Source organism: Myotis lucifugus, unplaced genomic scaffold (assembly GCF_000147115.1).
Source record: "Myotis lucifugus unplaced genomic scaffold, Myoluc2.0 scaffold_36, whole genome shotgun sequence".
Taxonomy (NCBI): Eukaryota; Metazoa; Chordata; class Mammalia; order Chiroptera; family Vespertilionidae; genus Myotis; species Myotis lucifugus.
The window spans coordinates 7,566,922-7,591,593 of NW_005871084.1; the positions used below are offsets into that span (position 1 = coordinate 7,566,922).

At 38.2% G+C, this 24,672-nt stretch overlaps 1 protein-coding gene across 1 annotated transcript in view; it reads left to right on the forward strand.

The window, feature by feature from the left end:
- The window catches only part of CDH7 (cadherin 7), a 102,614-nt gene that overhangs the window by 69,524 nt on the left and 8,418 nt on the right, over nt 1-24,672 (forward strand). The window contains exons 7-10 of the mRNA XM_023752663.1: nt 6,001-6,137; nt 7,106-7,227; nt 7,867-7,984; nt 11,221-11,472. Of these exons, the coding sequence (XP_023608431.1) occupies nt 6,001-6,137; nt 7,106-7,227; nt 7,867-7,984; nt 11,221-11,472 (629 nt within the window). The remainder of the gene's footprint in view (nt 1-6,000; nt 6,138-7,105; nt 7,228-7,866; nt 7,985-11,220; nt 11,473-24,672) is intronic.

Sequence of the window (24,672 nt, forward strand, 5' to 3'; positions counted from 1 at the left end):
ACATATCTTGCAAAGTTTCTTGGCCTCTCCTAGGGAAAGTGTCCATCTCTTATTCAGGAAGTCTGGGCATCTTGGTTTTGAGTACCATTAATGTTGCATAACATTGGGAAAGTTTCAATCCCCAAAGGAAAACTGAGTTGCCATTATCAGAAGAGGCGGGTGACAATGTGAACAGAGACATCGCCAAGCATTGAACTCAATAGTTTATGCTGAAGGAATTTATAGCTCCCAAAGTCTCACACCAAAAAGAGTATGGATTTTGTATTCTTCTACTAACTGTGTTATCACACAGTTAGAATATGTGGTTCCAGGATTTTAGCAAGTACTGTATTAAAACTTGAGCACTCCTTATAGCAACACTGGGACACATGCACAAATTTTTTTAAGATGTTAAGGATTCAACTCAAATGATTGAGCTATATCTATTGTTCAGATTTGTCCATGTTTATTCCATGGGCTTTTGTCATTTTGAGAGTAGCAAGGACACATTTGTGTTCATTTCTCCCACTCACCTGAACATTCTACTTGAGAACCTTGACATGCATATCAACAGCCTGGCAGGCGATAAGAATGCTTCTTGTGAATATGAATAAAGAGCATTTTAATTGATCGCCGTAGTTTATCTAGAAGCAGCAATGAAAATAACAGGCATTTGTTTTGTGGCAGACGTGCAGAACCCTGAGGCTATACAGATATGTAAGTTCTGGTCCCAACCCTCTTGTTATCTAGCTGTTCAAGAGATCTTACACAAAAACTTATTTAAAACCCAATGTTAAATCTGGAAATGAGAAATTATTTTGCAAAACGTTCTCATTTTGCAGATAAGGAAACAGAGAAAACCAATGGTGACTGGAGAGCCCAGGTTAGTACTGTAGGTCAGTGGGCAGGGTCCTGGCTATTGAATTTCTAGTGTCCAGTTCATGATGGTTTAGCAAGGATCACTTAGGGCAGTGGTTCTCAACCTTCCTAATGCCACGACCCTTTAATTCAGTTCCTCATGTTGTGGCAACCCCCAACCATAAAATTATTTTCGTTGCTACTTCATAACTGTAATTTTGTTACTGTTATGAATCGTAGTGTAAATATCTGATATGCAGGATGTATTTTCATTGTTACAAATTGAACATAATTAAAGCATAGTGATTAATCACAAAAACAATATGTAATTTATATATGTGTTTTCCGATGGTCTTAGGCGACCCCTGTGAAAGGGTCATTCGACCCCCAAAGGGGTCGCGACCCACAGGTTGGCGACCCACAAGTTGAGAACTGCTGATGTAGGGGTATCCACATATCATACAGACTGATCTTATGCACGATTTGGGAATTGTTTTTGGATTCATTTTTTAGTTTAAATAAATTGAATAAAAGAATTTATTTGAAAAATGAAAGTAGCAGGATCTAAGGAACAGGGATATCAAACTGATCTCCCTGTTGTTCAGTACCTTAAGCATTGAAGAATTTTAGCAAGTTTGCATTCTTTATTACAAACCAGGGAGGGCCAATTTTGAATTATATTTATTTGCTGTGTTTTTGAAATGGAATGGCTTACTGGAAACTTTAGAGATTTTGATAGGATTAAAAATTGTTCTATTTTTTTTTCTTACCAATATGTGATATGTATGTCCTTGATTTCCCTATACAAAGTGCTCTAATTTCTGGTTTGATCCTGGGAAATTACAGTTATAAAAATATGCAGTGACTATGTGGCAATGTAGAACACTTTCGAAGGTCAGACACTTACAGAGATTTTGGAGATCTCTATTTCAGCTCCCTTACTTTCCTGATTAATGAATTTGAGCCCGGAGTGAGTGACTAGTAGTTCCCATAGGGCGTCACATCACACTGGCACCAACATCCCAGGGTCTTTTGACTTCTAATCCTGTGGTTTCCTATTCACATCACATCACACTTATTTTTGATGATATTTTTCAAAATTAACAATGGTGTGATTTAACAGCAAATTGATAGTTTGAGAAGGGGGGTGAGTTGGGGATAAAGAAATCTCTGTCAAGTAAGCCTTACTGGGTTGGCAAAAATTAAAAGGCGTTAGCTTTTAGGATTGAATCTTTCTGCTTTCTGATCCATTTTCACCAAATGTTGTATGGCAGCCTTCGTTTTCATCACAACTTAATCAACCACATTCTGCACCACTTGCTCATCTCCACAGGCAGAGCTCCAAACCCTTGTGGACTGAGGATCTCTGATTTGAGACAGGAGTGCAGTCTTGTGAGATGGCATTTAAGTCTCAGATGCCCAGGCTCCAAGGGCGCTGGAAGTTGGGGGTTGAGTGGGAGAAGAGGCTACGACAACCCTTCGGAGCCCACCACACTTGTGGGGTCTTGGAGAGGCCCCAAGTACAAGAGAGCCATGATTTGTGACGTGCTTGGAAGGGCTTGCTGCTTTAACACTGGGTGATTGTCCTCAAGGAAGTGTAGGACTAAAATAATTGCCAGGAGTAGCTATGTGAGGAAAGGCACAGAAATGAAGATACATAGGATGTTTTTATTCATCAAGTAATACATCAGTTTGACTAGCCTAGGATTTTAGATAGGAGAGCATTGGGAAAAACCCAAAGAATACGGGTCATAGAATTGTAGGTGGCAGGGACTACAAGCTCATTTTTAGGTTCTGAGGTGTGTACTGGAAAGATGGCTCCGACAGACATGCTTCTGAATCTTGGCTCCTTCAGCCACCAACTGTGAGACTTTGGAGTCCAGGACTGAAATACAGCAATAATGATGCCTGCTTGCCTTAGTTAGAAATTGTGCTTGGCTAGTAGCAACAGAGCTTAACACTAATGACTTACTAATGAGATGTCTGGAGCTCTGCACTCAAGGACTGATAATTTGGCAGCATAATGTCATCAAGGGCCTTGGCTTCTTACACCAGGCACTCATCACCTCATATTTACCAGATGGCTTTTGGACATGTTCCCTTTGTGTTCATGTCCCACGTGAGATAGAGGAGAGGGGGCAGAAATCACGTGCCAGCTGAATTAGCAACTCGCTCCTGTCTTTTAAGGAGATGTTCCATGATGCTCAACGCAACAACTTTCTTTTGTATCTTATTTGCTAAAACTTAGATACTATAAGGACACCCAACCTACAAGGGAGACCAGCAAATGTTGATTTTCAGGCAGGCGCATGGCTACCTCCAACAAAAGCAGGGTTCTGTTAATAAGAGTTAAGGGCAAATGGATGACACGTCTCTGTCATACATGACCTTGCATAGTTGTTTGAGGATTAGGAACCAAAAGTAAACTGCGTTTCAAACACTCAGCACTTTCTGAAGATGAGAAAGTTTAGAAGGAGGGACAGTTTCAGGGAAAGGTTGATGAACCTGCTTTTAGATATTTAGCTTGTGTTGAAGATGTCTGCAGTAATTTACAGAATCTCAGGAAAAGGATTGAGGCTGGATACCAAGGTTTCGATCTGTCTGCACAGTAAACAGATAAGCCAAAGCTTTAAGTGCTGTTGCTGCAAAAAAATGGAAGCGGTCTCTTGAATTGGTCACTGTAGCATAGGGTGAAGCAGGCCAAGTGTTTGAGGCTGTGATTTTCAGAAACTAGTGATGATAAGTTTGGTTCACAATTAGAGAAACTCCATTCCCTTTTCCTGTTCAGCCTCTTCTTGACTCAGGCAACTGCATTTCTCCATTACTAGGCCAGTGGGCCCAGAACAGCAGAGGGTGCTCCCCCAAATTTCTTCAGGGCCTGTCTTCTCTTTGGCTCAGTTATACACACACACACACACACACACACACACACCCATTCTAATTCAGAGACATTTCTCACCTCTCTAAAAGGTGCCCACATTTTTTTGGTTAAGAAATGGTCTTTCTCAGGTTAACTTTATACATTAGCTAATGCCTCATACATAAACGCTAGCCTTTTGCATATGCAGAGGGTTGGTAGGAAACAGGAGCCCCTGTAATACTGGGTGACCCCAAGTTCCGCAACTGTTCTGGGCAGTTTGTACTCCTTGTTCTTGCTGAGGTCTCCCCTCTCTTCTCAAGCCAGTACCTCATTCTCTCCCCACATCTGCCCCGACTTCCTTCATCAGACTCCAGGATAGCAATGTGTTGGTTTCCTACTGTTTATTGTAATTTGTTATATTTTAAAACAATATTTATAAATTTAGTTTCCTGAGATAGACTGTCACATGCAGGTGCTTACGAGTAATTGTTGATGGCATGAATAACGGAAGGGAGATATAAGGATGTCAGAATAATTAGCAAGTTACCAGATATGTATATATGAGGCTGTGCGATTTAGGGAGGCCTATGTGAGAATTATAGGTATTAAATGACATACAGCTGTAAGTGGGTGCAACATAGTTTATGATATAGAAATGGTTACTATTAGGATGATAGAGACTTTGGTGTCCATTCTTCTTCAAAATATATAGAGGTGCAGGTGATAACTGGTTCTCCAAAAGATTAGGGGTTTTTCTATGAGGTGAATAGAAGTTGAAGACATTTAACATTAAATGAATTCTCAAATGTTTTTATTCTAATCCTGGAAACTTTAAGGCAGTCGATAATAGAGGCAAATGATTTGGTCATTGACTTTAGCTCTGTGGGAAATTAAACGAATAAGTATCTCTCTCCCTGCCCACCACCTCCCTCCACAGCAATTTTGCATTCTGATAAAGATCTATACGCTTGTGATGCTACTAACAGCTTCTCAATATCTGCCTGTTACTTATTCAGTTCTCTCTTACCAACTTACGTAGCAGGGGCCTTTATTATTACCACTCTGGTGCATATGCCCCTCTCCTTCTGACCCCTCTCTCCTTCCATTGTCCACAACTGGTTAAATCCAACCTTCTGCTTTTATGCACCTTCCAATACATGCATGAGAACAGAGCAAGACAGGCAAACAAAGACTGTTTTCACATTATGCCCACAAATCCCAATATACTTCTGTGTGTATGTGTGTGTCTGTGTCTCTATTCTAAAAAAGTACTTCTCTCCCCTCCTCAAACCACCTTCTTCTCTTTTCTCATATGCCATTGAGAATATAGAAGCCCTAAAAAAATAACTTCAGATTATCAACACCAAAATACCTATTCCAACACAAGGACAATAATATTTGTTATTGTATGGTTAATTATCTTTTCTAATATTTTCTGCCTCCTCTATTCTTTTTATGTGTCTTGCATTTTGTAGTACAGTAGACTTGAAGTAGATGATTCTATTTAATAATAGTTGAGAAGTACTATATAAATGTAAAATATTGGCTTAGTCTAAGTTGCATGTGTGTTTGTTTACTTTTTATTTAACTAGAAAGTTTTTAAATGAGAGCTCTTAATTCACCCAACTAGAAAGACTTTGAGTAGAATCTAGTCATTCTTGAGCACAGAGTGAATTATATGTATGGAACAAAAAATTAGATCCAATAAGAATGATTTCCCACTAATGTTTGGATAGTATATTTTGTGAAAAGCTTCTACACACCAAAATATTCATGCAATTTGAGGGGTTCTCCTTTGAAATATATCTATGGTACCCTGGTCAAGACCCCTGAATGAGAGAGACACATTCAAAAAAGTGTTAAGGTCAGCCTGGTATTTTTGACACTAGACGTTACTAAGTATATATGAATGGGCAAATGTCTACGTATGTTTCATTGTAAAGAGACCTATAACTATGACCGGGGCTGCTAAATTGATTGTAAATGGTTTTTAGGAGCCAACATCATAATGATAATAAAGACTTATTTGAAGTTTATAATGGCATATTCAAAACATCTGTGAAGATAACTGTACAGTGGTGTTTATTTTGTACTAAAAGAAAAGCAAAGAAATTAGATAAGAACCAAGTGTAACATCAGTGAAATTTAAACTAAGCATGCATTCATTGTTATTAATATGACAGATCGTGGAGTTACCAGGACTCGGTGATTGGTTATGCACTTAATGAAATACATTTAGTAAATTATAAACATAAATGTTGAAGTTTTTTTTGTTTGTTTTGCTTTGTTTTTTATTCAATTAGGTATTCAATTGACAGAAACACAGACTTGGAGAGATACTTCAACATTGATGCCAACAGTGGAGTGATTACAACGGCCAAATCTTTGGATCGGGAGACAAATGCTGTTCATAATATCACAGTCCTGGCAATGGAGAGCCGTAAGTTGAAAGGTTTAAAACTGAATTAGGATGGAGGACAATGGGATGACATGAAGTTATAATTTCAACTCCAGTTATATTAGGTGCTTATTTCAATTGAACAAAAGCTTGAAAATCCTTAATTTTAAGCTGTGAAATATATTTTATATTCATTAGTTTAAATGCTAATACTTATAAAGTTGATTAAAAGAGATGACTATCAAATAGTGGGCCTGAATCATCCTCACAGAGCGTCTTGTCTTGTGGTCATATTTCGTGTGCTGCATTTATGCTGATGTGGAGTTGGTCAAATAGCTTACAAAATGAGTAAATTGATTTCTCTACCTAAGATGCCAGATTTGCATATTGTGATAATAAACTCTTTTTAGCCCTAATACGAAAAGCATTAAAAGAACAATGCATAATCATAATGCATTGTTTTATGTACACATAGAATATATATTTATCTTCATAATAATTATGAGCTCTAGCATCAAAGAATAGTAAAATACATGGTTCATAGAATATACTTTCAACAGTACTTACCAGGGGCTAAAAAATACACAGGTATACTATCTATATTTCTATATACATTTAGTTATATGATATTGGATCAGAGTTTCTGTAGCTCCCTTTAAAGTCTATAATGTTATGATTCCAGATTTATTTGAGGCCTGACCTTTTTCTTATTAGAGTTGTACTTATTTTTTACAACAGTTATATCTTTATTTAAGTATAGATTTCAAAATACTCCTATATGTAGTACCGCCTTGGTCCCAACCACAGCTCTGCTATTAGTCCCATGCCAGAGATTAGAGATTAAAAAGGGTTAGGGTTGGTAGGTGAATAATTAGAGTTGATTTTAACTATTTTTAATGGGAGTTTAGGAAACATTAAAAAGTTTGAGTAAAAACTCTTTTACTGAGTGAAAGGCAGTGGAATAACAGTTCTACCCAGAGTAAGTGACAAAAGCTTTTCCTCTTGATTAGAGAATCCGTCTCAAGTAGGACGAGGCTACGTGACCATCGCGATCCTGGACATCAATGACAACGCCCCTGAGTTCGCCATGGACTATGAGACCACCGTGTGCGAGAATGCCCAGCCGGGGCAGGTGAGAGGCTTCTGAGCACCATGCTTCTGGTTTCTCATTTCCTTCAAAGGAGCCAGCGGTGGTTGCCTTTGAAATCCTGCCAGCTGTAAGATAAAATATAATCAGCATGTTTCAGCACAACGAATGCTTTGATGTGTAGCATAAACTAATATTAAAGGAACTTTCAAATCGTGGTTTCATTGGGATGATGAAAATTCCTCAGGAAGAAAAGTAAACATTGTGAAAGTCATGGCTAATGGTTAAGGGCTTAACCTCCTTTAACAAAAGGAGGAATAGAGCCCATTAAGCTTGATTGGGCCGTTTCCCACCTTACACAGGAGGGCTCAGTGCCTTGAAGTTCTGAGAATTAAGTGTAGTTTCATCCCAGTGTGGTTTGTTCCACTCATCCATGTTGTCCAGGGTTGTGCGATCTTTCCCGGGATGGAATAACTAGTTGGCTCATTTCTGAGGTTCACGAAGGTTTGTTCAAATCTAAGATCTGAAAAGGACATGATAGTTTTTCAGAGCCCTTTTAGACTGGGTTCCCGTTGGTACATCTGCCCCCAGCTCCCACCTCATTGAGGAAGTCAGTGCTTATTCTATGGTGCAAAACTGCTCTGTCCTGCACACTGTGTCCTCATGCTGCCCTCCTCGCCCTAGGTTATCCAGAAAATCAGTGCGGTGGACAGAGATGAGCCGTCCAACGGACACCAGTTTTATTTCAGCCTAACCACTGATGCAACGAACAACCACAACTTCTCCCTGAAAGATAACAAAGGTAAGGGTTTGTCACTGATGGTGGAGGCAGCAGGTACAAACTCTAAGCGGGTGCTTTGGCTCACTCAGGAATGCTGATTATGGACTTTTTTTTTTCCCCAGCAAGGACATTAATTAAAGGGCAATAAGCCCCTAAGGTAATTTTTATCTATGGATTTACTGTCATGAAGAAGCTGCTACTTAAATAATTTTAGGCCTAAATCCAAATAGGGGGAAGCCAGATCCATCTCTCTCTGTCATTTTCTTCTAGACATTTGCTTCCTTATTTGTTTACCAAGCTCCTTAAATGATCTAATCGGTTGAGGGCTGGCTAAATGCCTTAATTAGGACTGTCCTGCACAGGTATGACTTGAGACATCAGGAAAATACTAATTGTACTTGACATATTTCAACCTAAATCAGTTTTGACTTAGAATAACTAATGTTAATATTGAAAATATTTTAACCTAAAATAAGTGATCTGTGCAAAGATTAAAAAGAACAAAAGAATTCTCTGTCATCCCAAATCCCATTCTTTTGCTCAAAAGTAATAACTCTTACCACTTTCCTAAATGTCATTATAGAAACATTTTTGCAAACACCTACAAATAAATTCTGGTTTTGCTTAAATATATATAACTGTGGACATAAAGACAGTATAAATTATAATAACTTTAAGCATGAGAACCTGCTATCGTGTAAATTCAAATTTTTATATTCATGTGTGTTTTCATTCAAGGTATTTATTTTAGCAGAAGAAGAGCATTTGTACCTAATATCAATATAAAGAAAAGTATTCCCAACAATATAGAAAATGTAATTATTTCAGACTGAATGTGTGAACCAGGTTTTAGAAAAAAAATGTAGAAATAGATTTACTAGTCAAATCCTGGTTTATCTAAAAAGACCTGCTCTCAGAAGGTGGACATTATAAGTGCTTTTACCTAAAGCCACTGTCTTCTTCAGTGCAAAAAACCCTTTGGTTTGAAAAATTCACTGTGAAATAATAATTTATTCTGATTCCCTTCTCTGCTCAAGAACACTGTCATATCCCCTGAGTAACAGAAAAGACAGAAAATTATCCATGTGAGGAATCCCAGACTCTCTGATCTAATCATAGTTGGTGGGGACAGTGCTCAGCACTTCCATTCATCCAGCACAAGGCAGACGGTCTGTGACCTTCCCAAGAGCCTGTGAGGATTTCCCGCGTGTGTCACCCCCCGCCTCCCAGGACCACTGTGAATGGAGGCAACATGAGCCTAAAGTGTCTGGATTTTCAGGACACAATTGAAAGATTTCCCCAGGTCAAGTCCAGAGCTCCCTCCCCTGGACCTTGAAAGAGAACATGAAGGGATAAACATGTTAGTTCTTACATCGGCTTCCATCTTAGGAAGCACATAACACACATGATGAGTTTTATGACCTCTTTCTGGAACACAGGGTTCTCATCTTACATATTGGGCATTTCAGTATGAGCTCCTCAATTCATTGTGTGTTTGAGCATGTTATTTGACATCAGGCACGTTAGATTACTAATGAACAACTTTGTGTATCAAATACTACAACATCTGAATGATTGGGAGGACAAACCATAGACCTGTGTGTGCACGCACATGTGTTGTTAACTGTATACAAACATTGTCAAGGCAATATTCTTCAACAACTCCATATATAGTTTTTAATGAACACCTCTCAAATTTATCGTTTTAAAATAAGATTTGTGTACATAAAAAGCTACCAGTTTGCCCTGGCCGGCTTGGCTCAGTGGATAGAGCGTCAGCCTGTGGACTGAGGGGTCCCGGGTTTGATTCCGGCTAAGGGCACATGCCTGGGTTGTGGGCTCCATCCCCAGTGGGGGGTGTGCAGAAGGCAGCCAATCAATGATTCTCTCTCATCATTGATATTTCTATCTCTCTCTCTCCTTCTCCCTTCCTCTCTGAAATCAATAAATATATTAAAAAATAAAAATAAATAAATAAAAGCTACCAGGTAAAACCTGAAAATTAAAGTTTTATTCCTGCCATATCTGTAATTGCATGTTATACACTTTATGCAGTCTCATGTGAGCTTGCTGTTTAGAATATTGTTTATTCTTTCATGGTAACACTGGATAAGCATCTTTTTGACAGCTTGGAAAGGAACAATATATTAAAGCACTGGACGAAACTATGGTCCTGGTTTTCCTTCTTTTCCTTTATTAATTGCTGTCAATTTAAAGAATCACATAAATTCTTAGTTACTTAAGACAAGTTAACTGCATAAATTGCTAGCAGTTAAATCTATTTCAGGTATAGAAATCAGTTTTGTAATACAGCGTTATTGATCACTGTTAAACGTTTCATAATTACTATAATTGTTTAGATGAAATAAAACATTGAGTATAAATTAAGCACAAATGACCTATTTTATCACTAACAAAATGTTTATATATATGGGTTTTGGTATACCAATATGAATGTTAAAAACTATAAGATAATTCCTTTTTTGAATAGTTATGCACGCACTCAATTCAAATGAAATTAGAGTAGCTTATTTCACTTGTTTCTATAACGGGTTTGGAATTTGTTGAGGAATGTATTTGAAATTTCATTTATGCTATCTGATGATGCTCCTAACATACTTAACCTGTTAATTTTTATCATCCTGTAAGTGTATGGTTTGAAATTTAAGATAATTAAAAAGATATATGTAATTCTTACAAAGTTGCAGGTTAGAAATGATAAGCTTTTTTATATTCAATTTTACTTTACAACTGCATCTTTGATTTTAATTGTCTAGCATGACAGATATATTAATACTAGAGGCCCGGTGAATGAAATTTGTGCACTCCGGGGCGGGGTGGGGAGGTAAGGTCCCTCAGCACGGATTGCGAGAGGATGTAGGCGAGGCTGAGGGACCCCACAGGTGCAGGATTGGGGCCTGGGAGGGACGGCACCAGGGTGTGTCCAGCCCATCTCGCTCAGTCCCAACCTGCTGGACCTCAGAAGCATGCTATCCTACCGGTTGGAGCGTCTGCCCCTGGTGGTCAGTGCACGTCATAGCGAGCGGTTGAGCGGCCTTAGCATATCATTAGCATATTACACTTTGATTGGTTGAATGGCGGACCAGATGACCAGACACTTAACATATTAGGCTTTTATTATATAGGATGATTCTCTGTCCAAAGAAACTAAATAGAGTGACTTGAGTAAGATGAAAGTTGGCAGGACTGATTCCATCAGAAATCACATGTTAATAGCTCTGCTGTCTTCCTCCCAGACAACACGGCCTCCATTCTCACCAGGAGGAATGGCTTTCGGAGGCAGGAGCAGTCTGTGTATTATCTGCCCATCTTCATCATGGACAGCGGGTCGCCTTCACTCAGCAGCACCAACACCCTCACCATTCGAGTCTGTGACTGTGATGCAGATGGAATTGCCCAGACCTGCAACGCTGAAGCCTACGTCCTACCTGCCGGCCTCAGCACCGGAGCCCTGATCGCAATCCTCGCCTGTGTCCTGACGTTACTGGGTAGGTGCTGTTTCCAGTGCTTGTGCTGTAAGAGCAGTCACAGCCACATCACAACTCTTTTCTATCCCTCTATCCCTCTTAAGTATATTTTTCAAGAACATATGCAAATATTCTATTTGATGGTATTTTGCTCACTGAGCAACCCATGGTCACTAGTTACACTTTCCAGTGGTATATTTAAAAATGTAACTCAGAAAAACATGTCAGGTCTCTTTTTTAAAACAGCAGTGAAGATACATGGCTTATGTTTAATGTTGAATTTTTCAAGGTCAGTCACCTGTTTTGCCTTAGAATATTCTGCAGAGGAGATATATTCGAGATAATTTTTTCTATGTTGTTTTGATAATGTGCTTATGTTAGAAATTATGCTTTCTATCCTAGCTCTTTTCAGAAAAGATTTAAGGTGGATTTTATAATTATTTACCAATTTTAAAAGCCTGCAATTTCATCAGTGCAAAAGTGATAATTCCTCAAGAAGAACTAACATATTTAATGGTACTTTTCCATGATTACTGTGTGGTGAAATTAGATTTATAACTCATATTAGAATTGCCATTTTTATAAGAGATTATGCAGCATCCTTTTAAAAATTGGGAGACATCCAATGTGGGCATGGGGTAATGGGTTTATTCCTCAGCTACATTCCCTTCACAGTGTTTAACTTCCTACAGCAAGGACAACAGGCATTTCATATTTCATCTGAGACTGTACCATGTGTTTTCTTGGGATTTAATATAATTTTTAAATCCAGTTATAACATAGTGTTGTAGAAACAGAACTTAGCAATGGGAGTCGTCATTGTGTAATGTTTTAAAAAATATGTTTGGACTTATGTATACCTAGCTTTTATTACTGCCTCCAACATGCACTATTTCTTCACCAGGGGAACGTTGATTCTCCCAAGGCTGGCTTCTTAATCTAAAAGGGACAAGTATTAGAACTAGACTCATAGGGTTGTGAAAATTAAATGAGGTAATTTGTGTGCCTTCCATAGAGCGAACATTTCATAAATTTTACACATTACCGATGAAGCAAGTTCTCAACCTATTAAGCAACCTAAACCTTACTTACTAATATACTGTAAGTAATCTCATTACAAATGGAAGTTATCTTCAATAACTTCAGTTAGCCAAATCTAAAAGAGAATTAACTATGTTCTCATATAGCTTCATGCAAGTAGCAGAAATTAGAAATGGCAAGTAATTCCTAATTACGGCCTGATTAGAATGTGAGGGACTAGAATAAATTTTGAAAAAGATGGAACCATTGAAAACTATTTTGAATGTTCTACCAGTTTCCAATACATAATAGTAAAGATGTAAATCGCATATTTATTTCGTAGTTGAATAACCTAGAAGAGAAGATATTTAAGATATTCTGAGCTCAGAATAAGGGTCAGGAAAGAAAGGTGGGGTAGATGGTGTGTGAATGACTCTCTTTGAACTTGACCAGTTCATCACAAAAAATTTAGATGATACTGCACTTCAAAGGAATAAGAAAAAAATGTAATCCCCAGAATTTAATTATACCCAACAAGTAATTAACTTTTGAGTTTTTTAAGGCTGTCTATCTAATGATAGCTTCATTTTTTAGAAAATATTTTCACCAGTGACTTAGGGGTTCTTTGCAATTTAGGTTGCTTGATGAGTTTAATTAGTTAAGAATCATTACCTACTGGTTACCGGAAATGAAATAGAGTTTTAGATTTCAATCTTGCATATGACGTATGTATACATCATAATATTAGCATAATATTCTCGGGATTTGGCGAAAATACAGTTCAGTATGACTCTTCTTTTTGTTAAATTTGAACTTTTTTCTTAAATAGACACCAGGTGAGGAATGCTTCTTCCATTTCTAAGGGTCAGGAGTTTATGTCCCATAACTCAAAACAAATACTGTTTGGAACCAGAAGCTTCTGCCTACAGCTTCCGTTTTCCTGTAAGGACTCTCTGCCCAGTAATCAGTCTGTAAAAACATTAACATTTCAGTTCAGAAGTGGGTCTCTTTATGCCTTTTTCCCTGTCTTTAGAAGCAGACACAATCAGGACTTTTTTTTCTACCCTCATGGTTCTGTCTCCTCTATTATAAACTCTGGGTTTTCACGGTAGGTGTTGAAGCTAATGGGACAGTCCTCGGAGGGAGTGCACAGCCTGATTTGTAACTTGACTTCTAGGGCACAAATGACTCATTTTTTAAAACACCTCAACAAGTGGTGTGAATCTTATTTCTAGCCACTACATATCAGGGTTTCTAACTCAAACCTTTTCAGGCTTCTGAACAAATATTGCTAGAAAAGAGCAAAGTGAAGAGGTGGGAATGGGGAAGAACTTGAGGATCAGGTTAATTTAAAGGTGAAATGGGGGAAGCATCTGGGCTTTAGATGCCTGCTTCCCAGCATGCCCAGTGTGTGTTCCAGGGATGTGACAAAGTAAAGCTACTTGTGACGTGACAGAGGAGATGCTCTGACGTTTCCAGCATGTCAGTACTGGAAGGCATCCCAGAAATCCATTCCAGCTCAAGCCCCTGCACTTCGCACTGGGGGAGATGATTTCCAGGAGTTCATATAAAAGTTAGTGGCATTAAGGCATAAGATTCTAGGTCTCCTTATGCTCAGTCACTGCTGTTTGATTTAAGGGCAACGGGCATACACACTGCAAACGTAAAAACTGTTGTTTACATGTAGTCCTTCTGTCTCAAGATTTGAAGTCCATGGTATCTAAAGCTGGATTTGTGAGTCCTCACAGATATCTGTATTCTACTTTGTGGGTTAACTCTTTTCTGCTTTCTCTCTCGTCTTCTTGCTCTTACCCTCTTTCTCTAATTTACCCATCCCTGAATTATTAAATGAAAGAGATGATCCCCAAATTAGAAGACAGGCTTCCTTTATTTATACCAAGTACAAGTTAAATGGGCGACATTGTTATGTTCAAGGTTCATAGGAAGGCATCACTCAGATGCCTCAATTGTTTTTCATGTATTAAAACTTCACCAATGTTTGAATGCTGTTTGAGTTAGGGCAAATGCATAATTTCATTTATGGATTTTATCATAATATAATAATTGTTGATTATTTTTCAACCAGGCTGAAAGCACTTTAAGAAAAACCAAATTATATGAACAACTGATACATTAAATTATTACTTAAGTAGATTTTAAGAAATACTCAGAAATAATTTTCTGTTTTGTTTTAAAATATGGTTTCAATATTAAACCATGTACATTTATTCAGAGAACATGACAGCTAGATTCTTTGTTACTCTGCATGAAGCTTTGTGCTGTTCACTAAAACTATCACTGAATTTATTATATTAAGTTTTGTTCACTCTTTATTTAGACCTATAGGTCTAAGTAACTGAAACTTGAAGTCCTATAACTTTCCCTCCTACTTTTGGCTCTTCACACACAGCTGTGATTAGTTAGACTGGCCCAGCGTCAGGTTCAATAAGGCATTTGTGGGACCACTGTTTACTGCGTGGAATTCAGGCTCTGCCAGGATGGCATTTAGCTGTCTTCCCTGTTACTGTGACCCACTTGATTTTGTTCAACAGGAATAAAAAACCCTGGTTATGTGAGTGATAGTATATAATAAACCTAACTGGGAAATATATTTCATTGCTGAGAAAAAGTGATAACACTGGTAAAGATTGTGCCCATCGTGATGTATAACCATAGCACCTATTTGTCATAGCAGTCCCACTGATCATGAAGAGTAGACCACAGTGGCTAATTTATGGTAACAGAAGATGTGCTCATTTTTCAAGCAAGTGAGAGCACAGTACAAAATGAATTACATTTAAGGAGCTTGTACTAAGTGCTCGACATTAACCAGGTGCTTTATAAGTATTATCTAATTCTAATAACGCAATTCCTGGACAGATATTAGTGTTATTATGATGCCCTCTTTTTATATGAGAAAACTATAAATTAGAGGTTATGTGCACAAAGATACAGAGTGTCGGAGCCAGGATAAAAACAGACGAGACTGCCTTTTGATGTCCTTTCTGAGGTACATTTCCCTGTGGGTTTTCTGATGAGACACCGTGTGTCTCTGGGACATGCCTGTAAGTGTGTGGGTACGTGGTCCAGGTACTGACAAATTAGAGGCAACAATATATTTGATCTGTTTCACATAGTAGCTTTACCACTCCTTTGGTTAACTCTGAGTGTCTAATTTAAAGTATCCTCCAGTTCCTTCCAGCTGTGAGAGAACATGTTGAGAATGATGTGTGTTACATTTGAGATTAGACGTCAGTACAGCTGACGTGTACCAGTTGTCTTTGTGCACAAAATGGCCATTTGCTTCGGTCAGTTTTTCACTTGAGATCCACAGAAAAATCTTTCCAATTTTTACATATAACGGAGGGGAGTTTTGCAATACTTGTTTCAGTTTTAATAATTAAACTTTTCCCTGTCATGAAGCATGGAAAGCAGGATTTGCAAACCTCTGATTAGGCTCTTTCATGGAAGATCTAGATAAATGTGGTCTTTGGTCTGCTGACATTAGAAATCTGAGTAGAATTGTCAAATACTGAACCATTTTTCTGTATGCCTACCTCTCTCCCTAATTTAGTTCCTACTTATGTGTGTGTGTGTTTTTTTTTAGTGGACTCAGCTTTACTTCCTCCTCTGTTCCATCCCCCATAGCCAATTGGTCCTCTGGTACTGCTAACTTAACTTTGTTCTTCTTGAACCTGCTCCTTTCTCTTCCTTGATGATGTGCCCGATTTGATCCAGGCTCTGTGTTTCCCCAGTCTCTATCATCCCAATCCCTCAGTACCACAGAGTAGGCTCTTTCTGTGTCTGGGACGATGCTCCAACCGAGCCTGCCACAGAGTAAGCTCTTTGAAAGAAAATGAGTGTGGCCCAGTTCAGCTTAAAGTAAGATTTCCATGGCTTCCCAAGACTGAAATCACTGGCATTCTGTGACCTAGCTCTTCCCTCCCAGTCAGCCTTATCTGTCTTCTTCCAGAGTGTACTTGACCCAGACTACATGGGTTGATCTTTCTTAGATTCAGCCTGCTTGTCTTGCTCCTTCTGCCTGAATCCCCCTCACCACTACTAGCAAGTGGTAACTCCATTTTCTATTCAATACTCACTTCCTTTGCTTCTGAGCCCAGGTTGAGTGTGGTACCTATGGGCCTCATGACCTTATGTATAACAGTCCAGGAGCATCTTTCGTCTCTCTATCTCCCGCAGTGGACTCCTGATTTTGGAGGTCGGGCAAGAGCATTATTAAAGTATAATTGACATACGATATTATACTGGTTTCAGGTGTACCACATAGTGATTCAATATTTATATTCCTGACAAGGTCATCACCATAATAATTCTAATAACCATCTGTCACCATATAAGTTATTACTACAATCTTGACTATTTTCCCTGTGCTGTACATTACATTCCCATGACGTATGTTTTTATAACTGAAAGTTTGTACCTCTTTCTCCCTTTCACCTTTTTCATCCATTCTCTCACCCACTGCTGTACGTCAACCATCAGTGTGTTGTTTTCTGTATCTATGAGTCTGTTTCTATTTTATTTATTCCTCTAAGTCCATATTGTCGCAAATGGCAAGATATTTTTATGGGTAATATTCCGTTGTGTGTGTGTATGTATACATATAACATTTTCTTTATCCACTCATCTGTCAGGAGATACCCAGGTTGCTGCAATGACTATAGGATGCATATAACTCTTCAAATTACTGATTTTGTATTCTTCAGATAACTACTCCAAAATGGAATTTTGGGATCATATGGTAGTTCTATAGTGACTTCACCAGTTTATATTCTTACCCCCAGTGCATGAGGGTTCCCTTTTCTTCACAATCTCACCAACACATATTTGCTGATTTATTAATAGGCAGTCTGACAGATATGAGGTGCTACCTATTGTGATTTACATTTCTCTGTTTATTAGTGATGTTGAACATCATTTAATACTAGAGGCCTGGTGCACAAAAATTCATGCACTGGGTGAGTGGGGGACGGGGGGTGGGTAGGGGCTCTCACAGGATGTCCTACTGACGGGGAGCGGGCCTAAGCCGTAGTCTGGCCTCCCTCTGCAGGAGGCGACCAGCTGATCAGAGGAAGGCACCGCCCCTGTCACTCCCTCTGTGGGAGGCGGTCAGGGGAAGGTGACACCCCCATCACACCTCTGCTGCTGCCACTGCCGGCCACGAGGCTGCCTGAGCCTTGGCCCAGCCCTCATTGTCTGAGCCTCGGGCTGGCCCTGGGCAGTGGCAGCTACCATCCGGTCCCCCGATGCATCTCCTGGTCATTGTGTCATGGCGTGACAACCACATAGGCTTTTATTAGATGTCATAGATGTCTGCTGGTCAACTGTATGTCTTCTTTGGAGAATGTTCAGGTCCTCTCTCTTTTTAATTGGATATTTTTATGTTAAGTTGTATGAGTGCTTTATATATTTTGGATATTAACCCCTTCTTGGCTATAGATTAACTTACCATATATGTATGGGCTAATTTATGGGCCTTCTATTCTCTTTCATTGATCTAAGTGACTGTTTCTATGTCAGTTTGAAATCAGGGAATGTGTTACCTCTGCTTTGTACTTTTTTTTCAAGATTGCTTTGGTTACTCCAAGTTTTTTGTGGTTCTACATAAGTTTCAGGATTATTTGTTCTAGTTGGTATTTTGATAGAGATTTCATTGAATCTGTAGCTTGCTTTAGGTAGTATGGACATTTTAACAATATTAATTTTTCAGTCCATGAACATGGTATATCCATTTATTTGTGTTGACATCAGTATTTTTCATCAAAGTATTACAGTTTTCAGAATATAGATCTTTTGCCTCCTTGGTTAAATTTATTCTTAGTCATTTTATTTTTTGATGCAATTTTAAATGGGGTTGTTTTCTCAATTTATCTTTCTGATATTATTAGTGTACAGAAATGCCACTAATTTCTGTATATTAATTTTGTATCCTGCAACCTTACTGAATTTGTGTCATAATAGTTTTTACGGTGGAGTCTTTAGGGTTTTCTATAATACGTCATCTGTGAATTATGATAACTTTACCCTTTCCTTTCCAATTAGGATGCCTTTTATTTCTTTTTGGATTGATGTACTAGTAGCTAGAACTTTCAGTTCTAGGTTGAATAAAATGGTGATAGTTGGCAACCTTATCTTATTCCTAATCTCAAGGGTAAAGCTTTTAGCTCTTCACTGCTGAGTATAATACTAGCTGTGAGTTTGTCATATATGTCCTTTATTATGTTGAGATAAGTCCCTTCTATTCTTGCTTGGTAAAAACTATGATGCAAGCTTGCAAATGGCACAGGTTAATAGCCCTGAAGCCATATAAGGGCTCATGAAAGAAAAATGAGAATGTATAATTTTTAGACTCTTTCTAACTATAGAAAAAAAATGCAGTAGAAATTTTTGTTAAAATTCAGTTAAAGTTTTAAATGATATCATCTAATTTATCTTAATCACTTACTTGCATTTTATCAATTACAAATATTTACTTACCCTTGTGACTATAAATAATATAGTGGGTTCATATGGAGAAATTCAGATTTTGGCCTTCTGTTTCTAGGAATCTGCATATATCTCTGCTTCTTACATAGAACCTTTGGGGCACATATCACAATTTGTAAATAGGTTTGTTTGCTTTAAACAAATAAAGCACCTTGAGAATTGTGATCTTAATTTATTTTCAGAGCCTAGCATAGAGCATATAGGAGGAAAAATATTTTGGGATGAATTTGGGTATTTATCACACTCTACTGTTTATTTTACTGCCTTGGAATAGACTCAGTACCCCTATTTTTCATTATCCTATCATCCAATAAATAGAATAGATATTTAATTAGCTAAAGCAATAGGGAGTTAGCCAAATCACATGCAAGTCCATGGTAAAGCTTGTTCCTGTCAACTGTGACTCAAATTTTAGCAAGGCCCAAGGAATTGGAATTGAATTTAACAAAACCAAATAAAGTTTACTAAGTATAACACTATTTAAGCAATTTACAAATACTATAAATCCACTTAATCTTTATTAAGTTGCTATGGGGTAGTTCCTTTGAGGTAAGTTTTATTTATTATATCTATTTTAGAGAGGAGGAATGTGAGGCAGGTGGAGAGAAAGTACATCACCTTAGTAAACTGACTTTTAGTAATATTTATGCAAATTAACATTATAGAAAAGAACAGAGAGTTAAAAAATAGAAAGTTATCAAAAGGTTAAGTTCTACTTGCACACTGATGTGTGTCATTATTTATAATAAATTGCTGAAATTGTACACTGATTGTGCTGGCAGATTTTTCATTTAGAAAAGGTCATATCAGTTAACACCTTATAGATGCAGTAGTAATTGTAGTGTAATTGCTGTTTCGCTGTTCAATATGTCATTTGGCAATACAGTTTTATAGTAGCATTCCCTAGGACCATATGCAATTAAATTTTTTTCTAGTATTTCTAAATCTCTGTTTTGATCCGCTGTCCAAAAGAAATATATCATGATTAAAAAGTGTGAACCACATATGTAATTTAAACTTTTCAAGGATACTCATTAGCAAAAATGAAACAAGTGAAGTAAATGCTAGTAATATTTTCTTTAAAGCAAACTATAAAGCAGTATAAGCAAACTATTATTTTAACATATATGCAATAGAAATATTTCACGTTTTTATAAAAATTAAGTCTTCAACCTCACAGGTGTATTTATGCTTCCAGCATATCTCAATTCAAAATGGTCACATGTAGCTGATGCCTAACAAAGAGTTAGACATATCTTTTGTGACTAATAAAAAATTCTGATAGTTCATATAGACCATAGAGAAAATAGTGTTTCTTGATGAAGGCTCACTCATCTTTCAAGTTTTACCTCAATGCCATTTCTTCCATGAAAATTTCTCTGAGCACCCTGGCCAGAACATACTTCCCATATATATTCTCCTAGCATATGTTTTATTACCATATAGTTAGTGCATTATATAATAGTTAATTTATTTCTTCTTATGCAAAATATTGAACTTCTTAATGGCAAGAATATCTTCAGTCACAGAACCTTGCCTGGACTTTATTTAATAAATATTTATTGGATGCATACTTAGCATCAAGTATTGTTCTATGCAGATTAAAAACCACTGTCCTTATAGGGCTTATACTTTTAGCAAATCAGTGGTCAGTAGAAAATATTGTTCAATTAAACAAAATTGAGCTTTTACACTTTTGGTGTCAATCATCTCTAAACAACGGGATAAATGTAAGGAAGTGATATTTAACAGGTATACATACACAGTCTTAAAACAAATTTTTTTTAGGGTAGAAAGGAAGTGGCTTGATAGCTCACATGACTGAGCTGTTTTAAATAAATCCCAGACTCAACATTTGAAATATGTAAAAACATAATTAAATGCATTAAGGGAAACTGACCCTCTTTAAGTAGCTTTATCTAGCAATGGTATCATTTTGTACCACATCCACAGATTTCTTCATGGTGATGGGTACCAAAATTGGATATTAAGAATTCTGACATTTGAAAGTATAGAGAGCTCAGTGCAGGGGACTCAGGGTGACCATGAGGTGCTGAGCTGAGAACTACACTGTAAGTTATGTTACAACAAATCTGGATGACTTTTAAGAAGACAAGACACTTGATAGCAGTTTAGTGGAGAGAAGGGCTTCTTACTTGTAGGGCCAATGATGCTATGGTTAACCTCTAGGAAGCTGGTTAGGAAAGGACTGAAATGCGTACTTTGAAGATGACTAAGCAAAAACCATGTTCCGTTTTATATGTCTGTTACAGATCCCCGAGAAGTTGAAAATGAAGGGCCCACTAGTTTGATATTTTTTATATTTTTCTCCATCTTTCTTTTATTTCTCTCAGTTTGGGGAGAATGCTGCCATTCTGGCCTGCAAGTTTCTTTACACCTGTGTATCTCTGTACCTTCATACATGAACTGCATTATGATTTATGCTATATGTACAGATAGTCTACAAAGATTGAGCTCTGTGGATGCAGGGGTTCTCTTGTTACAGTTTTGCCACTACCTAGCACTGTTTCCTACCATATTGGGATACTCAGTAAACGTTAACTTGAATGTTATGAAACTGAGATCTAAAACCAGAAATTTAGGGCAGCATTATGCTTTTTCTGCTGCATTAACATTCTAATTATTTTTCTAACACCCACTCCTTAAAACCTGTTGATTCTTGGGCCTGCCGTCTCTTTCTGGTGCTTCCATCTCCCACCTCATCTCCTTCCTCGTGCTCAGCTCTCTAGCTGCACTGCCTTAGACCTTCACTTATCAGTTGACTGTGCTGAGAATAATCTCCTTTATCACATCTGCACTCCAATCCCAGCCGCAGTTAAATATTTCCCTCTTTGGGAAAAATACATTTAGTTGTCTTATTAGTTAACTAATATGTGTCTGTCCCATTTAATTTACTAGTAAGTCCAGGAGGAAATGTCTTATGCCTGCCTCTATGTGCAATATTATGTTATCATTAGAGGCCTCGTGCACAAAAAAATGTGCACTCAGGGGGGTCCCTCAGCCTGTGCCCTCTCACAGTCTGGGACCCCTCGGGGGATGTCCACCTGCTGGCTTAGGCCCACTCCCCGGGGGATCAGGCCTAAGCTGGCAGTCAGACATCCCTTTGGCAGCCCAGGAGCCCTCGGGGGATGTCCACTTGCCAGCAGGGAGCAGGCCTAAGCTGCAGATGGACATCCTTAGCGCTGCTGAGGAGGCAGGAGAGGCTCCCGCCACCACTGCTGTGCTGGCCCCTGGTGGTCAGTGTGTGTCATAGTGACCAGTTGTTCTGCTGTTAGGGTCAATTTGAATATTACCCTTTTATTATATAGAATAGAGGCCTGGTGCACGGGTGGGGACCGGCTGGTTTGCCCTGAAGGGTGTCCCGGATCACAGTGGGGCTCCCGCTGGGGTGCCTGGCCAGCCTGGGTGAGGGGCTGATGGCTGTTTGCAGGCTGGCCAAGCCCCCCAGCAGGGACCCTTACCCCATGGGGATGTGGCCAGCCTGGGTGAGGGACTGAGGGTCATTTTTTGGCTGGCCATACCCCCTTCAGGGTGGGGGTCCCCACTGGGGTGCTTGGCCAGCCTGGGTGAGGGGCTGATGGCCGTTTTCAGGCTGGCCATGCCCCCGGCAACCCAAGCTCCCAGTCTCTCCTTTTTTTCTTTTTTTTTTCAGCGCCTCCTTGAGTGGAGGCCATGACGGGCTGGAAGCAGGTATCTGGGATTTATTTATCTTCTATAATTGAAACTTTGTAGCCTTGACAGAGCCCAGGGCAGGCGGGAAGCTTGGCTTCCTCCATCGCCCAGGGCAACCCAAGCCTCCTGCTCGCTCCATCTCTGTGGCCGCTGCCATCTTAGTTGGGTTAATTTGCATACTCGCTCCTGATTGGCTGGTGGGCGAGGCTTGTGGATGTAGCAGAATGATGGTTAATTTGTATGTCTCTTTTATTAGTGTAGATACCTAATGCATATACTAAATGGTTAACACATTTGTTAACTGGATATTTAAATCCACATGTCTAGACTTTATACCTACTCTTTCCTCGTTCTCCACTCAGAATTATATTTCATATGACAGAAAAGACAGATGATAAAAGCACTTAAACTATATAATTTTGTACATACTTAGATCAGGAAATAGTTTTTAATATAGAGATTATCTCTATAGATCCTGAAGAGCAGTTAATACTTATTCTACATAAAGGTTAAAATTTATTGTTATACATGCTCCAGTATTTAGAAAAAAATACTCCTCCAAGTCATTGATATGTTAAACACTTCACATTGCTTCAGGCAAGATTGGGAAATGAGAAACTCCATAAGATATCAGTATCCTTAATGTGTATTTTATCTATGGGTGCTCTGGTGTTTCACCTTTACTGAACACTGTATTTGAACATCAAAAGGCAACTTTATAGGTAATGTGAAAATGTTTTCATTAAAATATAAAAGATAATTGTTTTATACATACACACAGGTGTTAAGAGCACCAACACCCTGGTGCAGTTGAAAATCCACTTAGTTATGTTTTTTGGGAATCAAAAGAATTATAATTGCCTGCTATTGATTGGAAGCCTAGCTGATAACATAAACTATTAGTTAACACATATTTTGTATATATGCTGTATTCTTATAAAAAGTAAGCTTGAAAAAGAGTTAAGTAAAACATAAGAGAAAATACATTTACAGTATTGTATTTATACTATAAGTTCATGCTGCCTTAGACAAATGAATAATCTCTTAATACCTACATCAATATTTTCTTATATGCTACAAAACACTGTAGATTTTATATGTTTTACTAACACTAGACATCAAAAATGGAAAAATAATTCACTTATTTTTAGGTATAACGATCATGTGTTGATAACCGAGCAGCAGCAATATGATGACATTATGGTAGCCTAATCAAGTGTTATAAAATTTTTATAGCATACACTATTACAGTCATATTCTTCATACAGTATTGGAAAGATTGTCATATTTTTTAAAAAAACAGTTACAGTTACCTATAGTGATAGGTTAATATGCTATTTCTCCAATTATGAGTGAGGCATATTGTACAGTAATATAATTTTTGAAAGCAAAGTTATATAAAATAGTAAGAAAAATAAGTAACACATTATTAATTTTTATGAAATATCACACACTTTATGCCTAGTCATTCCACTTAAAGGATTGCACCCAATGGTCTTCATAATGAATACTTAGGCAACGGTGATGATGACACAAAAACATTTCTATGGTTATTTGCTCTTCACACAAAGACAGACACACAAAACAGATACATTCATTATATGGCATGATGATTTTGGAAGACCATAATGGTCTTTGCATTGAGTAGGCTGAGGAGGAGGGTTGGTCTTGCTGTTTCAAGGTGGTGGAGGCAGATCACTCAGTGTAAACATGGAAGTACACATAATTTCTGTCTGATTTCTTATGTGGCACCACTCCTCCTTTTCACTGTTTGCTTTAGTTCCAGTGTCTGCATCACCAAAGGGTCCATGTCCTAAAACAGTGGTCGGCAAACTGAGGCCCCTTGAGTGTGGCTCTTCCACAAAATACCATGTGCGGGCGCGTATGTACAGAGCGATTGAAACTTCGTGGCCACACTCAAGGGGCCAAAGAGCCACATGTGGCTCGAGAGCCGCAGTTTGCCGACCACTGTCCTAAAAGAAGCCAGAGCCTCTGGAGTCA